At 39.3% G+C, this 18,324-nt stretch overlaps 2 protein-coding genes across 2 annotated transcripts in view; one reads left to right on the top strand and one right to left on the bottom strand.

The window, feature by feature from the left end:
- Nucleotides 1-18,324, top strand: part of jmjd8 (jumonji domain containing 8) — a 417,822-nt gene that overhangs the window by 55,442 nt on the left and 344,056 nt on the right. The window lies entirely within an intron of this gene.
- Nucleotides 14,261-18,324, bottom strand: part of pctp (phosphatidylcholine transfer protein) — a 7,185-nt gene continuing 3,121 nt past the window's right edge. Inside the window, exons 3-6 of the mRNA XM_060865324.1 lie at nt 16,887-16,966; nt 16,529-16,700; nt 16,198-16,265; nt 14,261-16,109 (exon numbers count right to left, since the gene is read on the bottom strand). Coding sequence (XP_060721307.1) covers nt 16,032-16,109; nt 16,198-16,265; nt 16,529-16,700; nt 16,887-16,966 — 398 coding nt within the window. The 3' untranslated portion in view covers nt 14,261-16,031. The remainder of the gene's footprint in view (nt 16,110-16,197; nt 16,266-16,528; nt 16,701-16,886; nt 16,967-18,324) is intronic.

The raw sequence follows: 18,324 nt of genomic DNA, 5'->3' as shown, positions 1-18,324 counted from the left end.
GGGTGGGAAGAGGTTTCAGGTTGGGGGTGCTGAGTTTTTTCTGTCACCACTTTTGAATAAGAAACAACATCAAGGCTATAAAACTTGTCAAAACTCCGTGAATCACAAAAGTATCAGTGAGAAGTTGAGAACACACGTTTAAACAGTGCATACACTCGAACTTGACCGCACATCACATTTTTTACTTTATTGATACTGCTTTTAATCGTAATGCAAAGACCGGTCATCGGGACATAAGCTGTCATGTACAATAAAAGAGCCTGCGCAGCGACAGGAAATATAATTTAACACAAAAAGCCTGACTAGACCAGGGGTGGACTTGTGCTCAGGATTTTTTATTTATTTATTTATTTATTTGAGCGGCGTGTGGACGAATTCTTTCTACGCACACACTATTTTATTTCTTGATAACAGACCGCTGCGAACTATAACACACCGTTGCCATGAAAAACAGAGTGTTGCCATGGACACACAGGATTCTAACCGTAGAGACGGAGCGCACTATTTTCTTTAGTGGAAACAATACAATCGTTTTTAAATCAATAAACTTCTTTTTAAATCATCATTTTGAGTCAAATTATCGATTTATTTGGTAGGTAGCAATATAATAAGCGGGATCCGCTTCACGGACCTGTAACTTGAGCAACAGCGAAGCCGCGAACTCGTTGTGAATATTTTAAAGGCGTAACAGCTGATGAAAAAGCAGACAATTGTAGACGAAAATGAAGAGAGATTTTATCTTAGTTTTTATTTTATACAAAACATTTTCGTCTCGTCTTTTTTCGTCAACAATAATGCATGTTAATTTAGTCTTAGTCATCGTCTCGTCTTAGTCATGAAAAAAAAAAGGTTGTTGACGAACATATTTCGTCTCGTCTCGTCTGACGAAATTAACACTATTCTGGCAGCTGCATTTTGGACTAACTGTAGCCTATTTATTAAAGATGCAGGACAACCACCTAGAAATGCATTACAATAGTCCAGTCTAGAGGTCATGAAAGCATGAACTAGCTTCTAAGCATCAGATACAGACAGGATGTTTCTCAGCTTGGCAATATTTCTAAGGTGGAAGAAGGCTGTTTTTGTAATAAAGACACTGTTCCTCAGCAACAGAGACTGTTCCTCAGTGACAGAGACACTGTTCTTCAGTGACAGAGACTGTTCCTCAGCGACAGAGACACTGTTCCTCAGCGACAGAGACACTGTTCCTCGGCGACAGAGACACTGTTCCTCATTGACAGAGACTGTTCCTCAGTGACAGAGACACTGTTCTTCAGTGACAGAGACTGTTCCTCAGTGACAGAGACTGTTCCTCAGCGACAGAGACACTGTTCCTCAGCGACAGAGACACTGTTCCTCAGCGACAGAGACACTGTTCCTCGGCGACAGAGACACTGTTCCTCATTTACAGAGACTGTTCCTCAGTGACAGAGACACTGTTCCTCAGTGACAGAGACTGTTCCTCAGCGACAGAGACACTGGTCCTCAGCGACAGAGACACTGTTCCTCAGTGACAGAGACTGTTCCTCAGCGACAGAGACACTGTTCCTCAGCGACAGAGACACTGTTCCTCAGCGACAGAGACACTGTTCATCAGCGACACTGTTCCTCAGAGACACTGTTCCTCAGAGACACTGTTCCCCAGTGATACTGTTCCTCAGCAACAGAGACACTGTTCCCCAGTGACACTGTTCCTCAGAGACACTGTTCCTCAGTGACACTGTTGCTCAACAACAGCGACACTGTTCCCCAGTGACACTGTTCCTCAACTGGACAGTTGGGCTGTAACAGTGTCTCACCTGATTCAGGTCGTTACTAAACAAACCCAAACAGGGGTTCAGACCACCTTTAGACAACAACGCAGTGTATTTTCAAACCATACAGAGGTTTTACTGAATCCTGTCTAATTCATCATGAAACACTGCATGCTCAGCCTCCTCTGAGACATTTTTTAAAAATAAAATAATTAATCAGGGCAGCTAACTCCTCAGACGGTTTGGGATGGATGCCGCTTCTCTGTCCCCCCATCACGCACCTCCATTAGCTCACGTCCACAGAAGAATGAAGTCAGCGCTCTGTGATGTTTGAAAAGATTCAGCTCCACATTGGTAGAAGCTCAGATGACATGTCTCGTGAGGAGCCGTGGCCCTCCTGACCTTTGGAAAAAAGAACTCGGCTCCTGGTGGCCTCCCCTTGGGTTTTAACTGCTGCTTATCAGTGAAAGAGAGAAAATAAAAAATGAGGTCAAGAAGAACATGTAAGGGCCGTGAGCCAGAGCAGGGGGACTCACAGGACGAACCCACATCCAGTCCCATAGTGAAGGGTTTGGGGTTATCTGCTGGAGGATTTGTGATGGTGATTAATTTGAGAAAAATGATCTGCTGGTTCCTGTGAGGAGCATGATAAACTTCCTTCTCTTAAGGGGAAGATCGCAGTGTCGTGTGATTATGCTAACAGACTTTTCCTCACAAACATTTCTTTTTTCTTGTTTCAGTTTTCTGAAGCATAAACTCCTCTGTCCTGAAGGATGAAGAGTGCCACTTTGATTGATGTGTGTGTCGTATTTTCACGGCCGAGTGACTCCCTTTAATAGCTCCTTGATGTCGTCCCTTCTGGGTTTGAATTAATTAAACGCTCAGAACCGAACCGTTTGCTTTATTACGTGTGTAAACGACCGAAAAACAGCTTCACAGCTTTATCTGTTACTGGAGACTCCTTCCAGATATGTTCATGCTAAATAAATGTCTCCTTAAAGGAAAATGTTCCACATTAACACTTCCACCTTACACTATTTGAATCTGTTTATCAGCGGATCGTCCACCACACGAGTCTCTGTGGACGAGCTGTTGCTATAGAAACCATAGCGCGTAGTACTATAAACCTGAGCTACTGTGCTACAGAATGAATCAACACCAATCACAACCCAGCATAACAGCACTGTAGTACAAATGTTTCTGCTTTTTATCACACGCTCCAGTTATCCATACCAAATAAACCGATATGTATCCTTCATGCTAATTACGATTCATCGCTCCTATGCTAATGGCTCCTCTGAGTCTCTCAGAGTTTTCCAGAGCAGATGGCCTGCTTTCACTTTTGGTGCCTGCCAGCTGAAGTATAAACACTAGGTTTCATCTCTGAAGAGTTATTGGGGCTATCGGATCTTCTGCAGTGTTTCTGTGCCAAGAGAAAGTGATCTAGCAGCCCAACGATAATCACTCTGAAACAGCCCCAATCAGTGGCTTCCTCACGCCTTCAGTTCACAGGTTTAAATATTCAGAGTGGAGACTCTGAGGCACATGACTCGCCATTTTCACTGAACTCTAGGAACAGAAGTTTCAAATGGCCTAGTTAAAAAAAGGAAAAGAAAATAGAGGAGAAGGAAAGGAAGACACTGTGTAAGAGAATCGCAATCGCCCCCTGGTGGTGTTTCTTAAAAATCACATACTGCAGTTTAAGTTTATTGTTTGTGTTTGTTTCTTTGTTTGTTTGTTGTACCAGACAGAGAACCTAAATAAATGTAAAAATAGGAAATTTGCAGAATATTTCATTTCAGATCACACAAAGAAATTATATATTATATTAGACAATAAAATCTCACTGAAACAACCATCTGTGGTAACAGGAAGTTAACAATACTGTCTTTTACTGTAAAGCTGATGATGTTAACAATATTGTATGTTTACAGTAAAACATACAGCATTACCTGTAAAGTTAACTATACTGACTTTTTTTTACTGTAAAGTTTGTGTTTTACTGTAAGGTTTGTGTTTTACTGTAGAGTTAACAAAGTAATGTGTGTCTTACAGTAGAGTTTGTGTTTTACTGCAGAGTTTGTGTTTTACTGTAAAGTTTGTGTTTTTCTTTTAGACACGGAACAATGTAATGTGTGTTTTACTGAATGGTAAATGTTGATTTACGTTTTACTGTAAAGTTTGTGTTAACAATGTGTGTTTTACTGTAGAGTTTGTTTTACTGTAGAGTGTGAGTTTTACTGTAGAGTTTGTCTTACTGTGGAGTTTGTTTTACTGTAGAGTTTGTGTTTTACTGTAGAGTTTGTGTTTTACTGTAGAGTTTGTGTTAACAATGTGTTTTTACTGTAGAGTTTTTTTACTGTAGAGTTTGTTTTACTGTAGAGTTTGTGTTTCACTGTAAAGTTTGTGTTTTTATTCAGAGCTGAGACTCGGAACAATGTAATGTGTGTTTTACTGAATGGTCAATGTTGATGTACGTTTTACTGTAAAGTTTGTGTTAAAAATGTGTGTTTTACTGTAGAGTTTGTTTTACTGTAGAGTGTTAGTTTTACTGTAGAGTTTGTCTTTTACTGTGCAGTTTGTTTTACTGTAGAGTGTGTGTTTTACAGTAGAGTTTGTGTTTTACTGTAGAGTTTGTCTTTTACTGTGGAGTTTGTTTTACTGTAGAGTTTGTGTTTTACTGTAGAGTTTGTGTTTTACTGAAGAGTGTGTGTTTTACTGTAGAGTTTGTGTTAATGATGTGTGTGTTTTACTGTAGAGTTTGTTTTACTGTAGAATTTGTGTTTTACTGTAGAGTTTGTGTTTTACTGAAGAGTGTGTGTTTTACTGTAGAGTTTGTGTTAACGATGTGTGTTTTACTGTAGAGTTTGTGTTTTACTGTAGAGTTTGTGTTTTACTGTAGCGTGTGTGTTTTACTGTAGAGTTTGTGTTTTACTGTAGAGTTTGTGTTAAGGATGTGTGTTTCACTGTAACGTGTGTGTTTTACTGTAGAGTTTGTTTTACTGTAGAGTGTGTGTTTTACTGTAGAGTTTGTGTTGCACTGTAACGTGTGTTTTACTGTAGAGTTTGTGTTTTGCTGTAGAGTTTGTGTTAACGATGTGTGTTTCACTGTAATGTGTGTGTTTTACTGTAGAGTTTGTGTTTTACTGTAAAGTTTGTGTTTTACTGTAGAGTTTGTGTTTTACTGTAGAGTGTGTGTTTTACTGTAGAGTTTGTGTTTTACTGTAAAGTTTGTGTTTTACTGTAGAGTTTGTGTTTTACTGTAGAGTGTGTGTTTTACTCTAGAGTTTGTGTTTTACTGTAGAGTTTGTATTTTACTGTAAAGTTTGTGTTAACGATGTGTGTTTCACTGTAACGTGTGTGTTTTACTGTAGAGTGTGTTTTACTGTAGAGTTTGTGTTTTATTGTAGAGTTTGTTTTACTGTAGAGTGTGTGTTTTACTGTAGAGTTTGTGTTGCACTGTAACGTGTGTTTTACTGTAGAGTTTGTGTTAACGATGTGTGTTTCACTGTAACGTGTGTGTTTTACTGTAGAGTTTGTTTGTGTTTTACTGTAGAGTGTGTGTTTTACTGTAACGTGTGTTTTACTGTAGAGTTTGTGTTTTACTGTAGAGTGTGTGTTTTACTGTAGAGTTTTTTTTACTGTAAAGTTTGTGTTTTACTGTAGAGTTTGTGTTAACAATGTGTTTTTACTGTAGAGTTTGTTTTACTGTAGAGTTTGTTTTACTGTAGAGTTTGTGTTTCACTGTAAAGTTTGTGTTTTTATTCAGAGCTGAGACTCGGAACAATGTAATGTGTGTTTTACTGAATGGTCAATGTTGATGTACGTTTTACTGTAAAGTTTGTGTTAAAAATGTGTGTTTTACTGTAGAGTTTGTTTTACTGTAGAGTGTTAGTTTTACTGTAGAGTTTGTCTTTTACTGTGCAGTTTGTTTTACTGTAGAGTGTGTGTTTTACAGTAGAGTTTGTGTTTTACTGTAGAGTTTGTCTTTTACTGTGGAGTTTGTTTTACTGTAGAGTTTGTGTTTTACTGTAGAGTTTGTGTTTTACTGAAGAGTGTGTGTTTTACTGTAGAGTTTGTGTTAATGATGTGTGTGTTTTACTGTAGAGTTTGTTTTACTGTAGAGTTTGTGTTTTACTGTAGAGTTTGTGTTTTACTGAAGAGTGTGTGTTTTACTGTAGAGTTTGTGTTAACGATGTGTGTTTTACTGTAGAGTTTGTGTTTTACTGTAGAGTTTGTGTTTTACTGTAGCGTGTGTGTTTTACTGTAGAGTTTGTGTTTTACTGTAGAGTTTGTGTTAAGGATGTGTGTTTCACTGTAACGTGTGTGTTTTACTGGAGAGCTTGTGTTTTACTGTAGAGTTTGTGTTTTACTGTAACGTGTGTGTTTTACTGTAGAGTTTGTTTTACTGTAGAGTGTGTGTTTTACTGTAGAGTTTGTGTTGCACTGTAACGTGTGTTTTACTGTAGAGTTTGTGTTTTGCTGTAGAGTTTGTGTTAACGATGTGTGTTTCACTGTAATGTGTGTGTTTTACTGTAGAGTTTGTGTTTTACTGTAAAGTTTGTGTTTTACTGTAGAGTTTGTGTTTTACTGTAGAGTGTGTGTTTTACTGTAGAGTTTGTGTTTTACTGTAAAGTTTGTGTTTTACTGTAGAGTTTGTGTTTTACTGTAGAGTGTGTGTTTTACTCTAGAGTTTGTGTTTTACTGTAGAGTTTGTATTTTACTGTAAAGTTTGTGTTAACGATGTGTGTTTCACTGTAACGTGTGTGTTTTACTGTAGAGTTTGTTTGTGTTTTACTGTAGAGTGTGTGTTTTACTGTAACGTGTGTTTTACTGTAGAGTTTGTGTTTTACTGTAGAGTGTGTGTTTTACTGTAGAGTTTGTGTTTTACTGTAGAGTTTCTTTTACTGTAAAGTTTGTGTTTTACTCTAGAGTTTGTGTTTTACTGTAGAGTGTGTGTTTTACTGTAGAGTTTGTGTTTTACTGTAGAGTTTGTATTTTACTGTAAAGTTTGTGTTAACAATGTGTGTTTCACTGTAACGTGTGTGTTTTACTGTAGAGTTTGTGTTAACGATGTGTGTTTCACTGTAACGTGTGTGTTTTACTGTAGAGTTTGTTTTACTGTAGAGTGTGTGTTTTACTGTAGAGTTTGTGTTGCACTGTAACGTGTGTTTTACTGTAGAGTTTGTGTTTTGCTGTAGAGTTTGTGTTAACGATGTGTGTTTCACTGTAACGTGTGTGTTTTACTGTAGAGTTTGTGTTTTACTGTAAAGTTTGTGTTTTACTGTAGAGTTTGTGTTTTACTGTAGAGTGTGTGTTTTACTGTAGAGTTTGTGTTTTACTGTAAAGTGTGTGTTTTACTGTAGAGTTTGTGTTTTACTGTAGAGTGTGTGTTTTACTCTAGAGTTTGTGTTTTACTGTAGAGTTTGTATTTTACTGTAAAGTTTGTGTTAACGATGTGTTTCACTGTAACGTGTGTGTTTTACTGTAGAGTTTGTTTTACTGTAGAGTTTGTGTTTTATTGTAGAGTCTGTTTTACTGTAGAGTGTGTGTTTTACTGTAGAGTTTGTGTTGCACTGTAACGTGTGTTTTACTGTAGAGTTTGTGTTTTACTGTAGAGTTTGTGTTAACGATGTGTGTTTCACTGTAACGTGTGTGTTTTACTGTAGAGTTTGTGTTTTACTGTAGAGTGTGTGTTTTACTGTAGAGTTCGTGTTTTACTGTAGAGTTCGTGTTTTACTGTAGAGTTTGTGTTTTACTGTAGAGTGTGTGTTTTACTGTAGAGTTTTTTTTTTACTGTAAAGTTTGTGTTTTACTGTAGAGTTTGTGTTTTACTGTAGAGTGTGTGTTTTACTGTAGAGTTTGTGTTTTACTGTAGAGTTTGTGTTTTACTGTAAAGCTTGTGTTTTACTGTAGAGTTTGTGTTTTACTGTAGAGTTTGTGTTAACGACGAGAGTTTCACTGTAAAGTTTGTGTTTCACTGTAACGTGTGTGTTTTACTGTAGAGTTTGTTTTACTGTAGAGTTTGTGTTTTACTGTAGAGTTTGTGTTAACGATGTGTGTTTCACTGTAACGTGTGTGTTTTACTGTAGAGTTTGTGTTTTACTGTAGAGTTTGAGTTTTACTGTAGAGTTTGTGTTAACGATGTGTGTTTCACTGTAACGTGTGTGTTTTACTGTAGAGTGTGAGTTTTACTGTAGAGTTTGTGTTTTACTGTAGAGTGTGTGTTTTACTGTAGAGTTTGTTTTACTGTAGAGTTTGTGTTTTACTGTAGAGTTTGTGTTAACGATGTGTGTTTCACTGTAACGTGTGTGTTTTACTGTAGAGTTTGTGTTTTACTGTAGAGTTTGAGTTTTACTGTAGAGTGTGTGTTTTACTGTAGAGTTTGTGTTTTACTGTAGAGTTTGTGTTAACGATGTGTGTTTCACTGTAACATGTTTATTTTACTGTAGAGTTTGTGTTTTACTGTAGAGTTTGTGTTTTACTGTAGAGCTTGTGTTTTACTGTAAAGTTTGTGTTTTACTGTAAAGTTTGTGTTAACGAGGAGAGTTTCACTGTAAAGTTTGTGTTTTATTGTAGAGTTTGTGTTTTACTGTAGAGTTTGTTTTACTGTAGAGTTTGTGTTTTACTGTAGAGTTTGTGTTAACGATGTGTGTTTCACTTTAACGTGTGTTTTACTGTAGAGTTTGTGTTTCACTGTAACGTGTGTTTTACTGTAGTTTGTCTTTTACTGTAGAGTTTGTGTTTTACTGTAGAGTTTGTGTTAACGATGTGTGTTTCACTGTAACGTGTGTTTTACTGTAGAGTTTGTGTTTCACTGTAACGTGTGTTTTACTGTAGTTTGTAAACTATACTGTAAACTATACAATAGTAAAATATTAAAACTGTAATCTGTAGTCCTGCAGTATTCTGTAATCAGTACAGTGTTAATATTTTCCCAGAATCCCGTGAGCCACTGTCTGACACAACGGTTGGAAAATAGTGTTTTGTTAGTCATTCTATAAAAAGTGAGAGAAAACAGAGGAGTTGATAAAGTATAAAACCCAACAGTAACCACAGCAGACGTTGAGCACGAACCCCACTGAGTGCAGCATACAGCAGCTTCATTCTTTACACTTCACCATCATTAATAATGAAAAAGTGCTCACAGAAAACCCAGTAAATTCCCACAAAATAACCCCATAATGATGATTACCTATTAAAAAAAGCTTCTCACAGTGTCTCAATTCTTAGACAATTCTGTACATTTTTATAGGCCTGTTAGTGGCCTTTTGTAGTGTTCAACTCTGCACGCACACTCAGGTAGTTTAGCCTTTAGCCTTGATGACTGGCAATTCAATATCCAAGCCAATATTTATGGTCAGAATCTAGTCTTGTCTCTTTTTCAGTGATCATTTCTTGGGATTAGAAATTAAACATTAGATATTGTTGAGAATATATATCATTTTATATATGTATAGTGTTTCAGTGTAAGATTTTTACTTTTGACATTATAATCAGAAGCTATATATGAAAGTATATGAAGTTTATAGTACAGTTCTTCACATTTTAGGCCACGCCCCCAATCTGAACAGTTAAATAACAGCACTCACCATGCACAGTGTATATCAGGGGGTACAGGAAAGTATCTCAAATATCGACATGTCTCCTAGAACCTTTAGCGTGAGCGCTCTGGCACCGACACACACCCAGGAATCTCTCTCTACTTGCCAGGAACCTGGAGAACACACTGATCCTGCTAAACACACGGGCCGCCTCCAAGGAATGCAGCCTAAACCACACACACACACACACACACACACACACACACACACGCACTCAGAATATTAGTTTAAATGAATGCAAAGACATCCGTATGGTTTGTTTTTTCTAGTGTTGCCTGATGAACATGGATCTGGAATCTCTGTGATAATATGCATGCGGACTGTAACTATAAACGGATAAAAATATATGGGTGGTATCATAGGTGTAGAGAACCTATTTGCTGCATTGTTGTTTGTTGTACGTATTTGCCTTCTGTCTGTTATTACCTTACGCAGGTTACATGCTTTTAGTATCCGTGCTTTTGTCACATTTTTTGATGAAACATCACACTACATTATCTGGTATTGGAGTAAATCTTAAGAAAGTTCAAAGCTTTTATGTTAGACTAGTAAACAGGATATTTAGAGCATGTATATTATGTATATGATCACCCTCATTCTTATATAAATACTACTAAACCCAGAAATCAACACCTCAGCATAGAATTCCTACTTGGTCAGGTGACCGTTACTCTTTTCAGCATGGCATCACATCAACATCAGCGTCACTACATCAACAGTAAAGAAAACACATTAATCTACTTTTTAAATGAGATTTTCAAGATATTCATATTTACTTTAGATCGTTTGACAGATAGATTACATGCTTAGAGAAAATGATGAAACTAACCACCGACTTTCTGCTTCTGAGTTAAGTCAAAATCAGCAGATCATCAGGAAGTATCAGTGCCACAGGATTTTAAATTCTAAGACAGATGTGCATGTGGCCCAAAAATACGCAAAATATGAGGCATTTGTAAGATCCAATATAAATGAACTAGTTTTTTTGTAGTTACTTTACATCGTCTGATGATGCGGACGATTAAGTCATTTAGGTCCTGAAGTTCCCTCCTCTACCATGTCAAGTGGCACGATGGCTCAAGTAGGCAAGTAGCTGGATTAGAGCAGAGAAACAACAAAATGCCAGGACAAGCGCACATGAGGTTCGACCATGGATAGGAACCTCTGGTGCAACAATCATTCCAGTGCCTAGAAGACCTAATAATGTTAAAAGAGTTGTAGAAGTTTCTAGATGAATGCTGGTCCCAAGGAAAAGAACAGAAGCTCACAGCATTACTACTGCCATGTGAAAAGAGTCCTGTTTTATTTTGAAATCTTCTCTGAGCACACGTTTGTCAGGAAAGCGGCCATTTCCGCTGCCCCTCACACTCTCCAACAGACACTCTGGGGGGAAAAAACAAAAAAAAGCATAAACATTAGCTTTAGCAGTCGCGACTGTCCCCAAAACTGTTAAACACACAGACACTGGCTGAGGTCTGAATTTCTGGGCTCCAGCAGAGGTAAAGTCGTGAAACATTACCCATCTCCCAGTGTTTGTCAAGGGGCCATTCTTTAACCAACTGTCAGTTGCATGATATTAAATGCTACTCAACTGGCTCTCTGCTTTCCAGGGTCCAGGATCTTTCCCAGCACAGCTTGGACTGAGTCCAGAGATGGTTAAGCAGTGAACCGGACTGCCAGAGGAAGGTTCTTTCACAGCAAAAACTAAATCGAAACCACAAAGTTCGTAAATCGGAGTAAATCCAAAAGAAAGTGAATCTGCTCTATTTTATAAACAACTCAGAAAAACAGGAAGTGACTACTAGCCATAATAAAATGTTGTATCTAAAAGTAGATGGTGGGGCATCATAATGTGCTCAGCAGCTCAGAGTGACAGTTCCAGCACCACACACCTCATGGTCTTGAACTCTACTCATCACCAAGCCTGTTGGGGTCATAAATACAGAAGACACATCTTTACCTTCACTGTGATGTCCAGTCACTCTCAGATCTCATCAGACACGGTCGTTTTGATTCAGATGTTCAGTTCCAGAATTTGGGGGGGCACGGTGGCTTAGTGGTTAGCACGTTCGCCTCACACCTCCAGGGTTGGGGGTTCGATTCCCACCTCTGCCTTGTGTGTGTGGAGTTTGCATGTTCTCCCCGTGCCTCGGGGGTTTCCTCCGGGTACTCCGGTTTCCTCCCCCGGTCCAAAGACATGCATGGTAGGTTGATTGGCATCTCTGGAAAATTGTCCGTAGTGTGTGTGTGAGTGCGTGAGTGAATGAGAGTGTGTGTGTGTCCTGTGAAGGGTTGGCACTCTGTCCAGGGTGTATCCTGCCTTGATGCCCGATGATGCCTGAGATAGGCACAGGCTCCCCGTGACCCGAGGTAGTTCGGATAAGCGGTAGTGAGTGAGTGAGTTCCAGAATTTGAAGCTCTGTCCATCCATTTTGCACAAAGGTGCCAATCCCAATGAGAAAAGAACCTCTAGAGAACCTACAGAAGATAAGTGTTCCTCAAGGAAAGCCCTTAGATTAGATTAGATTAGATTAGATTAGATTAGATTAGATTAGATTAGATTAGATTAGATTAGATTAGAAGTGTGAGGATGTCCAATGAGCCCTGCTCAGATCATAAAGCTTCTGTAGAACCTGAGGTGAACTCAAAATCCAGCTTTACACACTGTATGTCACTCTTCCAACAAATCACATAGCCAAAGTCTTCATTATTCTAGAACTTGATGTAAATCCAGAAAAGGAATTCTTCACTTTTTGTCAGAAAGCCTTCTAACAAGCTGCATCCTGTGAGGGAATCGATGATGGCCTTATGAACATTTTTAACCCTATAGTCAAGTACCAGGGTCCAGATCCAGCCAAGGCAAAGGTTGTAGGCCTCATACAGTCTCACCTCCTGTCATGAACCAGGTTTGAACCGAAGCTTTTGTGAGGATGAATGAACAAAATAGTTAAGACTTTAGTAATATAGTTTTTACTGGGCACATAACTGAAATGGCAGGCTTGTGGTCTCTATAGAAGAAGATGAAGAGATAGAAACTAAGCCAGGATGAGGCGAACGTGGTTCTGCGTGTATATTTGTATTTAATGCCCTCCATCTCAAAGCACACAACACTGTACTGCTAGAAAAGCCCTGTATAATAGCCTATTCAGCCTGGAGACTCATATCTGTAATTGTAATCTATGAAGAATCACAAAGCACACAGGCAGCGTTCCAGGCAGAGGGTCTATTCTGTTCCCACTGGCAGACAGAGCGGCACCTGGGAAATCCGAGCAGGCAGTTTAGACTCGGCTAGATCACTTTCTTACGCTAATTGGCCTTGTGTATTACCAATCAGACGGAACCTCCTCGGCCAAGAAATATATTTGTCTTGCGCTGATGGAGGTCTGGAGTTTAGTGGAGCTGGAGCCTTGCAAAGGATCAAATTAGGCACAAAAATAGATCTGATTTTCATCATCAGGCACACACACGTATATATACACACACACAGCTTTGCCCAAGCTGACAATATTTTTAAAATAAACTTTACATTTCAGGGGAGAATTCCGTTAAAGAGATTTTAAAAGAGACAATTTACAAAGAAAAAAAAATGAGACTTTAAATGTATATGTTGGAGAAGAATGCTGTGTAATATTACAGCTATGAATGTCTCTAGAGTGTATCACGGTGGCTAAGTGGTTAGCACTTCGCTCTGAGGAGCGTGGAGTCCGTATGCTCTCCGGGTGCTTCAGGGGTTTCCTCCGGGTACTCTGGTGTCCTGGATCAGTCCAAAGATCACTGGACTCAGTTGTCAGTCACAGTAAAAGAGGCATGGACTTTGTACCTGTCAGTCCCAGTGAAGGAAGCGTGGCCTCACAGTCCTTAAATCTAGCTTTTTTTTCCTTATTTAAGTTTAAATGTAGGTGCCCTGATTGGAAAGCAAGTGGAAATGGTTCTTTGAACTGATTGGTTGAATGTTGGTGTCTCACAAAATGTGACAGATGCTATATGCACACTCCTAGTTGGACAGACACACAGACAGACAGACACACAGACAGACAGACACACAGACAGACACGCAGACAGACAGACACACAGACAGACAGACACACACAGACAGACAGACACACAGACAGACACGCAGACAGACAGACACACAGACAGACAGACACACAGACAGACACACAGACACGCAGACAGACAGACACGCAGACAGACAGACACACAGACAGACACGCAGACAGACACACACACAGACAGACACGCAGACAGACAGACACACAGACAGACAGACACACAGACAGACACGCAGACAGACAGACACACAGACAGACAGACACACAGACAGACACACGGACACGCAGACAGACAGACACGCAGACAGACAGACACACAGACAGACACGCAGACAGACACACACACAGACAGACACGCAGACAGACAGACACGCAGACAGACAGACACACAGACAGACACGCAGACAGACACACAGACAGACTGACACACAGACAGACAGACACACAGACAGACACACAGACAGACACGCAGACAGACAGACACGCAGACAGACAGACACGCAGACAGACAGACACACAGACAGACACGCAGACAGACAGACAGACACACAGACAGACACGCAGACAGACACACACACAGACAGACAGACAGACACACAGACAGACACACAGACAGACAGACACACAGACAGACACGCAGACAGACAGACACACAGACGCAAACAATTTTAGCAGCTGGATTTTTTTTCCTATAACCACCAGGTGGCACTGACACACTTTATTTCCATCACTGAATTAAAACTGGAAAGATTTACTCAGTCCCTGCCAGATGAATATAAAGTTTCTATATAACTTCATGTGCTCAAACAAAGAAAAAAGGATCAGCTGTGTGTTTTTTTTTATTATTTAAATTATTTTATTGCAATCAGAGAAAAACAGCCCAGAAAATTAAAACACCACACAACAGCTGATTAAAGTGTTCACACGTTACAAAAGGTAGTCAAGAGGAAAACAATTTAAAAATACAATAAAATAAATGACAGAGCAGAAATGTGTTCTGATAAAAGCTTATATATTTCAAAACATATATTTTTGTATATATTAACATGTTAATTTATATATTTTAAAATTGTATTTTCAAATAGAAAATGTCTTTTCTTACAATAGATCTTTGAGGAGCAAAGGAAGGACTTCAATTTTACAATAAAGTAAATATTTTCACAATCTGAACCACTGAGATACTGAATGGAACCTGATTCGCTGTAAATATTGAGCTTTGGCTAAGTTAAATATACAAAAAAATTAGGTACAATCTTCAAATTTTCTTTAGTTGTTCATTTGATACTTAAAGGATCTTAGTAGCTGAAAAAAGAGACCAAATTTGAAAGTGGGTTTCAGAAATATTTACATTTAAAACACATATTCTGAAATATATTGCTTTTCCATACAGATATGTATTAATGATTAATGATGAATTAATGAAGCTACATGATGAATTAATGAAGCTTCACTAGCCTCATGGCTCCAGTGCAAAATGAACCCTAAAATCCAAAATGTTAAACAAGTCTGAACACACGGCTGATGAAACCACATTCACTGGAACATCATGTACATTCGACAGTTCCTGAACTTTTCCTTTAAATAAAACCTAAATACATCTCAGACAAATCAAGATTCAGTACACACAATAATCGTTCATCGTACAGTAATTCGTTTAAAACCAGACAGTGTTCTACCGTGTGCAGCATCAATGTTTTTCAGCAGTATGTAGAAAAGCTAAAGGCGTCACCAGGGAACCACTGGGCTCATGGATAAAGTGCACACAGTCTCATTTTCATTTCTATCAATCATGGAATGCTTTCAATAAAAAGTAAGAAAACGTTATTGATTAATCTCAAAGAAAGAAAGAAAGAAAGAAAGAAAGAAAGAAAGAAAGAAAGAAAGAAAGAAAGAAAGAAAGTTAGTTCAGAGTTGACAAACAGCATGGAGCGTAAAACAGCATACAGATTTTAGCCTTTGAATGTTGGGAATTATTCTGCAGTACCGCATGCAGCCAGCAGGGGCAGCAGCTCCACATGCGCTCAGCACTTATTGATCAGCTCATGCTTTTGTGGAACTTTTCATATGATTGTGTAAATTAAGTAGCGTGTGTATGTATATTAATGGGAATGAGCCTCTGCATTACAGCTATATTTTTAGTTTAAATGGAGAAAATATCAGGAAATGTGTAGAATAAAATGATAGAATAAAAAAGGCACCGGTGCTGATGCTGGTCAGTGGGGACGTATTCAGACAAAGTACAGCAGTGTGTTTGGGACACAGTGTGTTTTCTGTCTTTCTTTGTTTTTATTTGTATACAAATTACAGTCCTGTACTTGAGCCGGATCTCATCCTTCACTTGATGCTAAGAATGCTAGTGGAAAGAAACAATTACTGCTGGATTTTTCTGGTATTCTTCGTACCACCACTAATCAAAGCACGAGCCAAGCTGGTTTTGTTTTGTAGTTCTGAAAGACAGAAAGACCGGGAAGCATTTCAGATGCATGTGACTGTGTAATAATAATAATGAAGGCTGACATTCTTCTAGTCATTCTTTAGGCAGCAGTGTGAGGGATGAAGATGGAGAGGAGACGAGTGGACTGAGAGAGAAAGGGTTAACAAGGTCACGTCACAAGTGCCCTTCACTTCCTGTTCTTGCAGTGGTTTGAGTATTTGGAGCAGGCATCCTGTAAGTCCTTCAGAAAGCCTGGAACTCCAGTCTGTGCACAAAAACACCAACATCAACATTCATCCATCTAACTGTTTTTCTCCCAAACACATTTGGGTTCTAAATAAACTCTCACTCACCTTCGCTGCCCAGTTGATGAGCCACGTTGGGATGTTACCTCCTGGATTGTCAAAGTAGTTCATGAAGACTACAAGAAAGAAAAATTGCATCAAATGTGTCGGTGTTACATCAGAAATGTCACAGTTGCACTGTAACACAACTGTTGTGTAGCTTCTTGTCTACGGTGAACATATAGCAGACAAAAGGTTTTTGCTAACACGGATGTGATTGCTAGATAAATGACATCATTCAACCCTGATTTCACAAAGTGCTGACACTGGAGACTCTTTCTAGAACAACCTCAGATGTGTGTGTGTGTGTGTGTGTGTGTGTGTGTGTGTGTGTGTCTACCTTTAATGCCCTGGGCTCCATCACTCTCCATGACAACAGTCTGCTTGTAGTCCTTCACCCTGATCACTCCTGACTTCTCAGGGCAATGAGACACGTCCGAGCTCTTCGCCAGCACCATCCAGATCTTCCTCCCGTCCACCAGCAAGTCCCTGCGCTCCCGAACGTACACGTACTGAGGGGAGACATGGTTAAGGAAGTGTCCATACACCACCTTTAACCTCCACCCACACACACCCCTCCACCTAAACACCCACCCGCGCACACACACACACACACACACACACACACACACACACACACACACACACACTCGTATTGGAGTCAATCATGTGAGTAACGAGGGGTGTGTAAAGGATACGTCTCTGTTGGACAGGGGAAAGGGATATTTCACCTCCCAGTAAACTGCTTTCTGTCCACCATAGTCTTTCTCATGTAGCTCTGAGACACACAAACACACACACACACACACACACACACTAATTTTAATGCTGCTTTCTCCAACACTAAGATAATAAAAGTGAAATTTACATTAGAACATGGTTTTATATTCAGTTAAGTACTAAACAGTCAAAAAAAAACACTGATGATTAAATAAAATATAATCAACTGGACTTTACAGGGTATACACACACACACACACACACACACACACACACACACACACACACACACACAGCTGGAGGTGATCAGAGAGGAAATACCCTCCACATGGGTGCTGTGTTATAGTCTGATTGTTTTATGACGTAAATTGTGACGTAAATCAAATGTTATGACACGCTTGTGTGCAGTTTTATACACACTCCACATACTGCTGATTAGTGTGTAATAAACAACACACACACACACACTACACACACACACACACACACACACACACATTAAAGAGATGGTACACACATGCACACACATGATAAAGAGATGGCGCACACACACACACAAGATAAAGAGATGGCACACACATGCATGCTTACAGACACACACACACACACACACACACGTTAAAGAGATGGCACACACATGCGTGTGCACACACACATAAAAGAGATGGCACACACACACGAACAGATGAGAATATACAACATACACAACAAACAGCCATCATTTATCCAGAGCAGCAAAATCAAACGTAGACTTAAAAGTTTAAGTCATTTAATTCTGTTGTTACATCCAGCTGTTTAACCACTGCAATCTTTTTAATCACCACAGATGGTAAACTGTACAATTCTTTATTGTGTTAAGTTAATACACACTAGAACACACTGATGTCACACTCTTTACCTGTGGAACGGGTCGAGAATGTTCAGAAATAGACTACAAGACAAAAATATGTCAAAGTCATTTCCACAAGTCAGTTATAAACAAATAAACTAATAAACTCCGCCTCCAAAATATCAGTCAATAAGAGACAAATACTGTAGTATGTTTACTATAGTAACTAGTACTGTCATTTTAACACCACACCATATCATATTAACACCACACCATATCACATTAATGCCACACCATATCATATTAACACCACATCATGTCAACACCACACCATATCACTTTAATGCCACACCAAATCACGTCAACGCCACACCATATCACGTCAATGCCACACCATATCACGTCAACGCCACACCATATCACGTCAACGCCACACCATATCATGTCAACGCCACAGAATATCACGTCAACGCCACACCATATCACGTCAACGCCACACCACATCACGTCAACGCCACACCACATCACGTCAACGCCACACCACATCACGTCAACGCCACACCATATCACGTCAACGCCACACCATA

The sequence above is a fragment of the Tachysurus vachellii genome, chromosome 3 (assembly GCF_030014155.1).
Source record: "Tachysurus vachellii isolate PV-2020 chromosome 3, HZAU_Pvac_v1, whole genome shotgun sequence".
Classification (NCBI taxonomy): Eukaryota; Metazoa; Chordata; class Actinopteri; order Siluriformes; family Bagridae; genus Tachysurus; species Tachysurus vachellii.
Note: the sequence above shows the minus strand (reverse complement) of the source record. Positions and strands in the feature narration are given on the sequence as shown.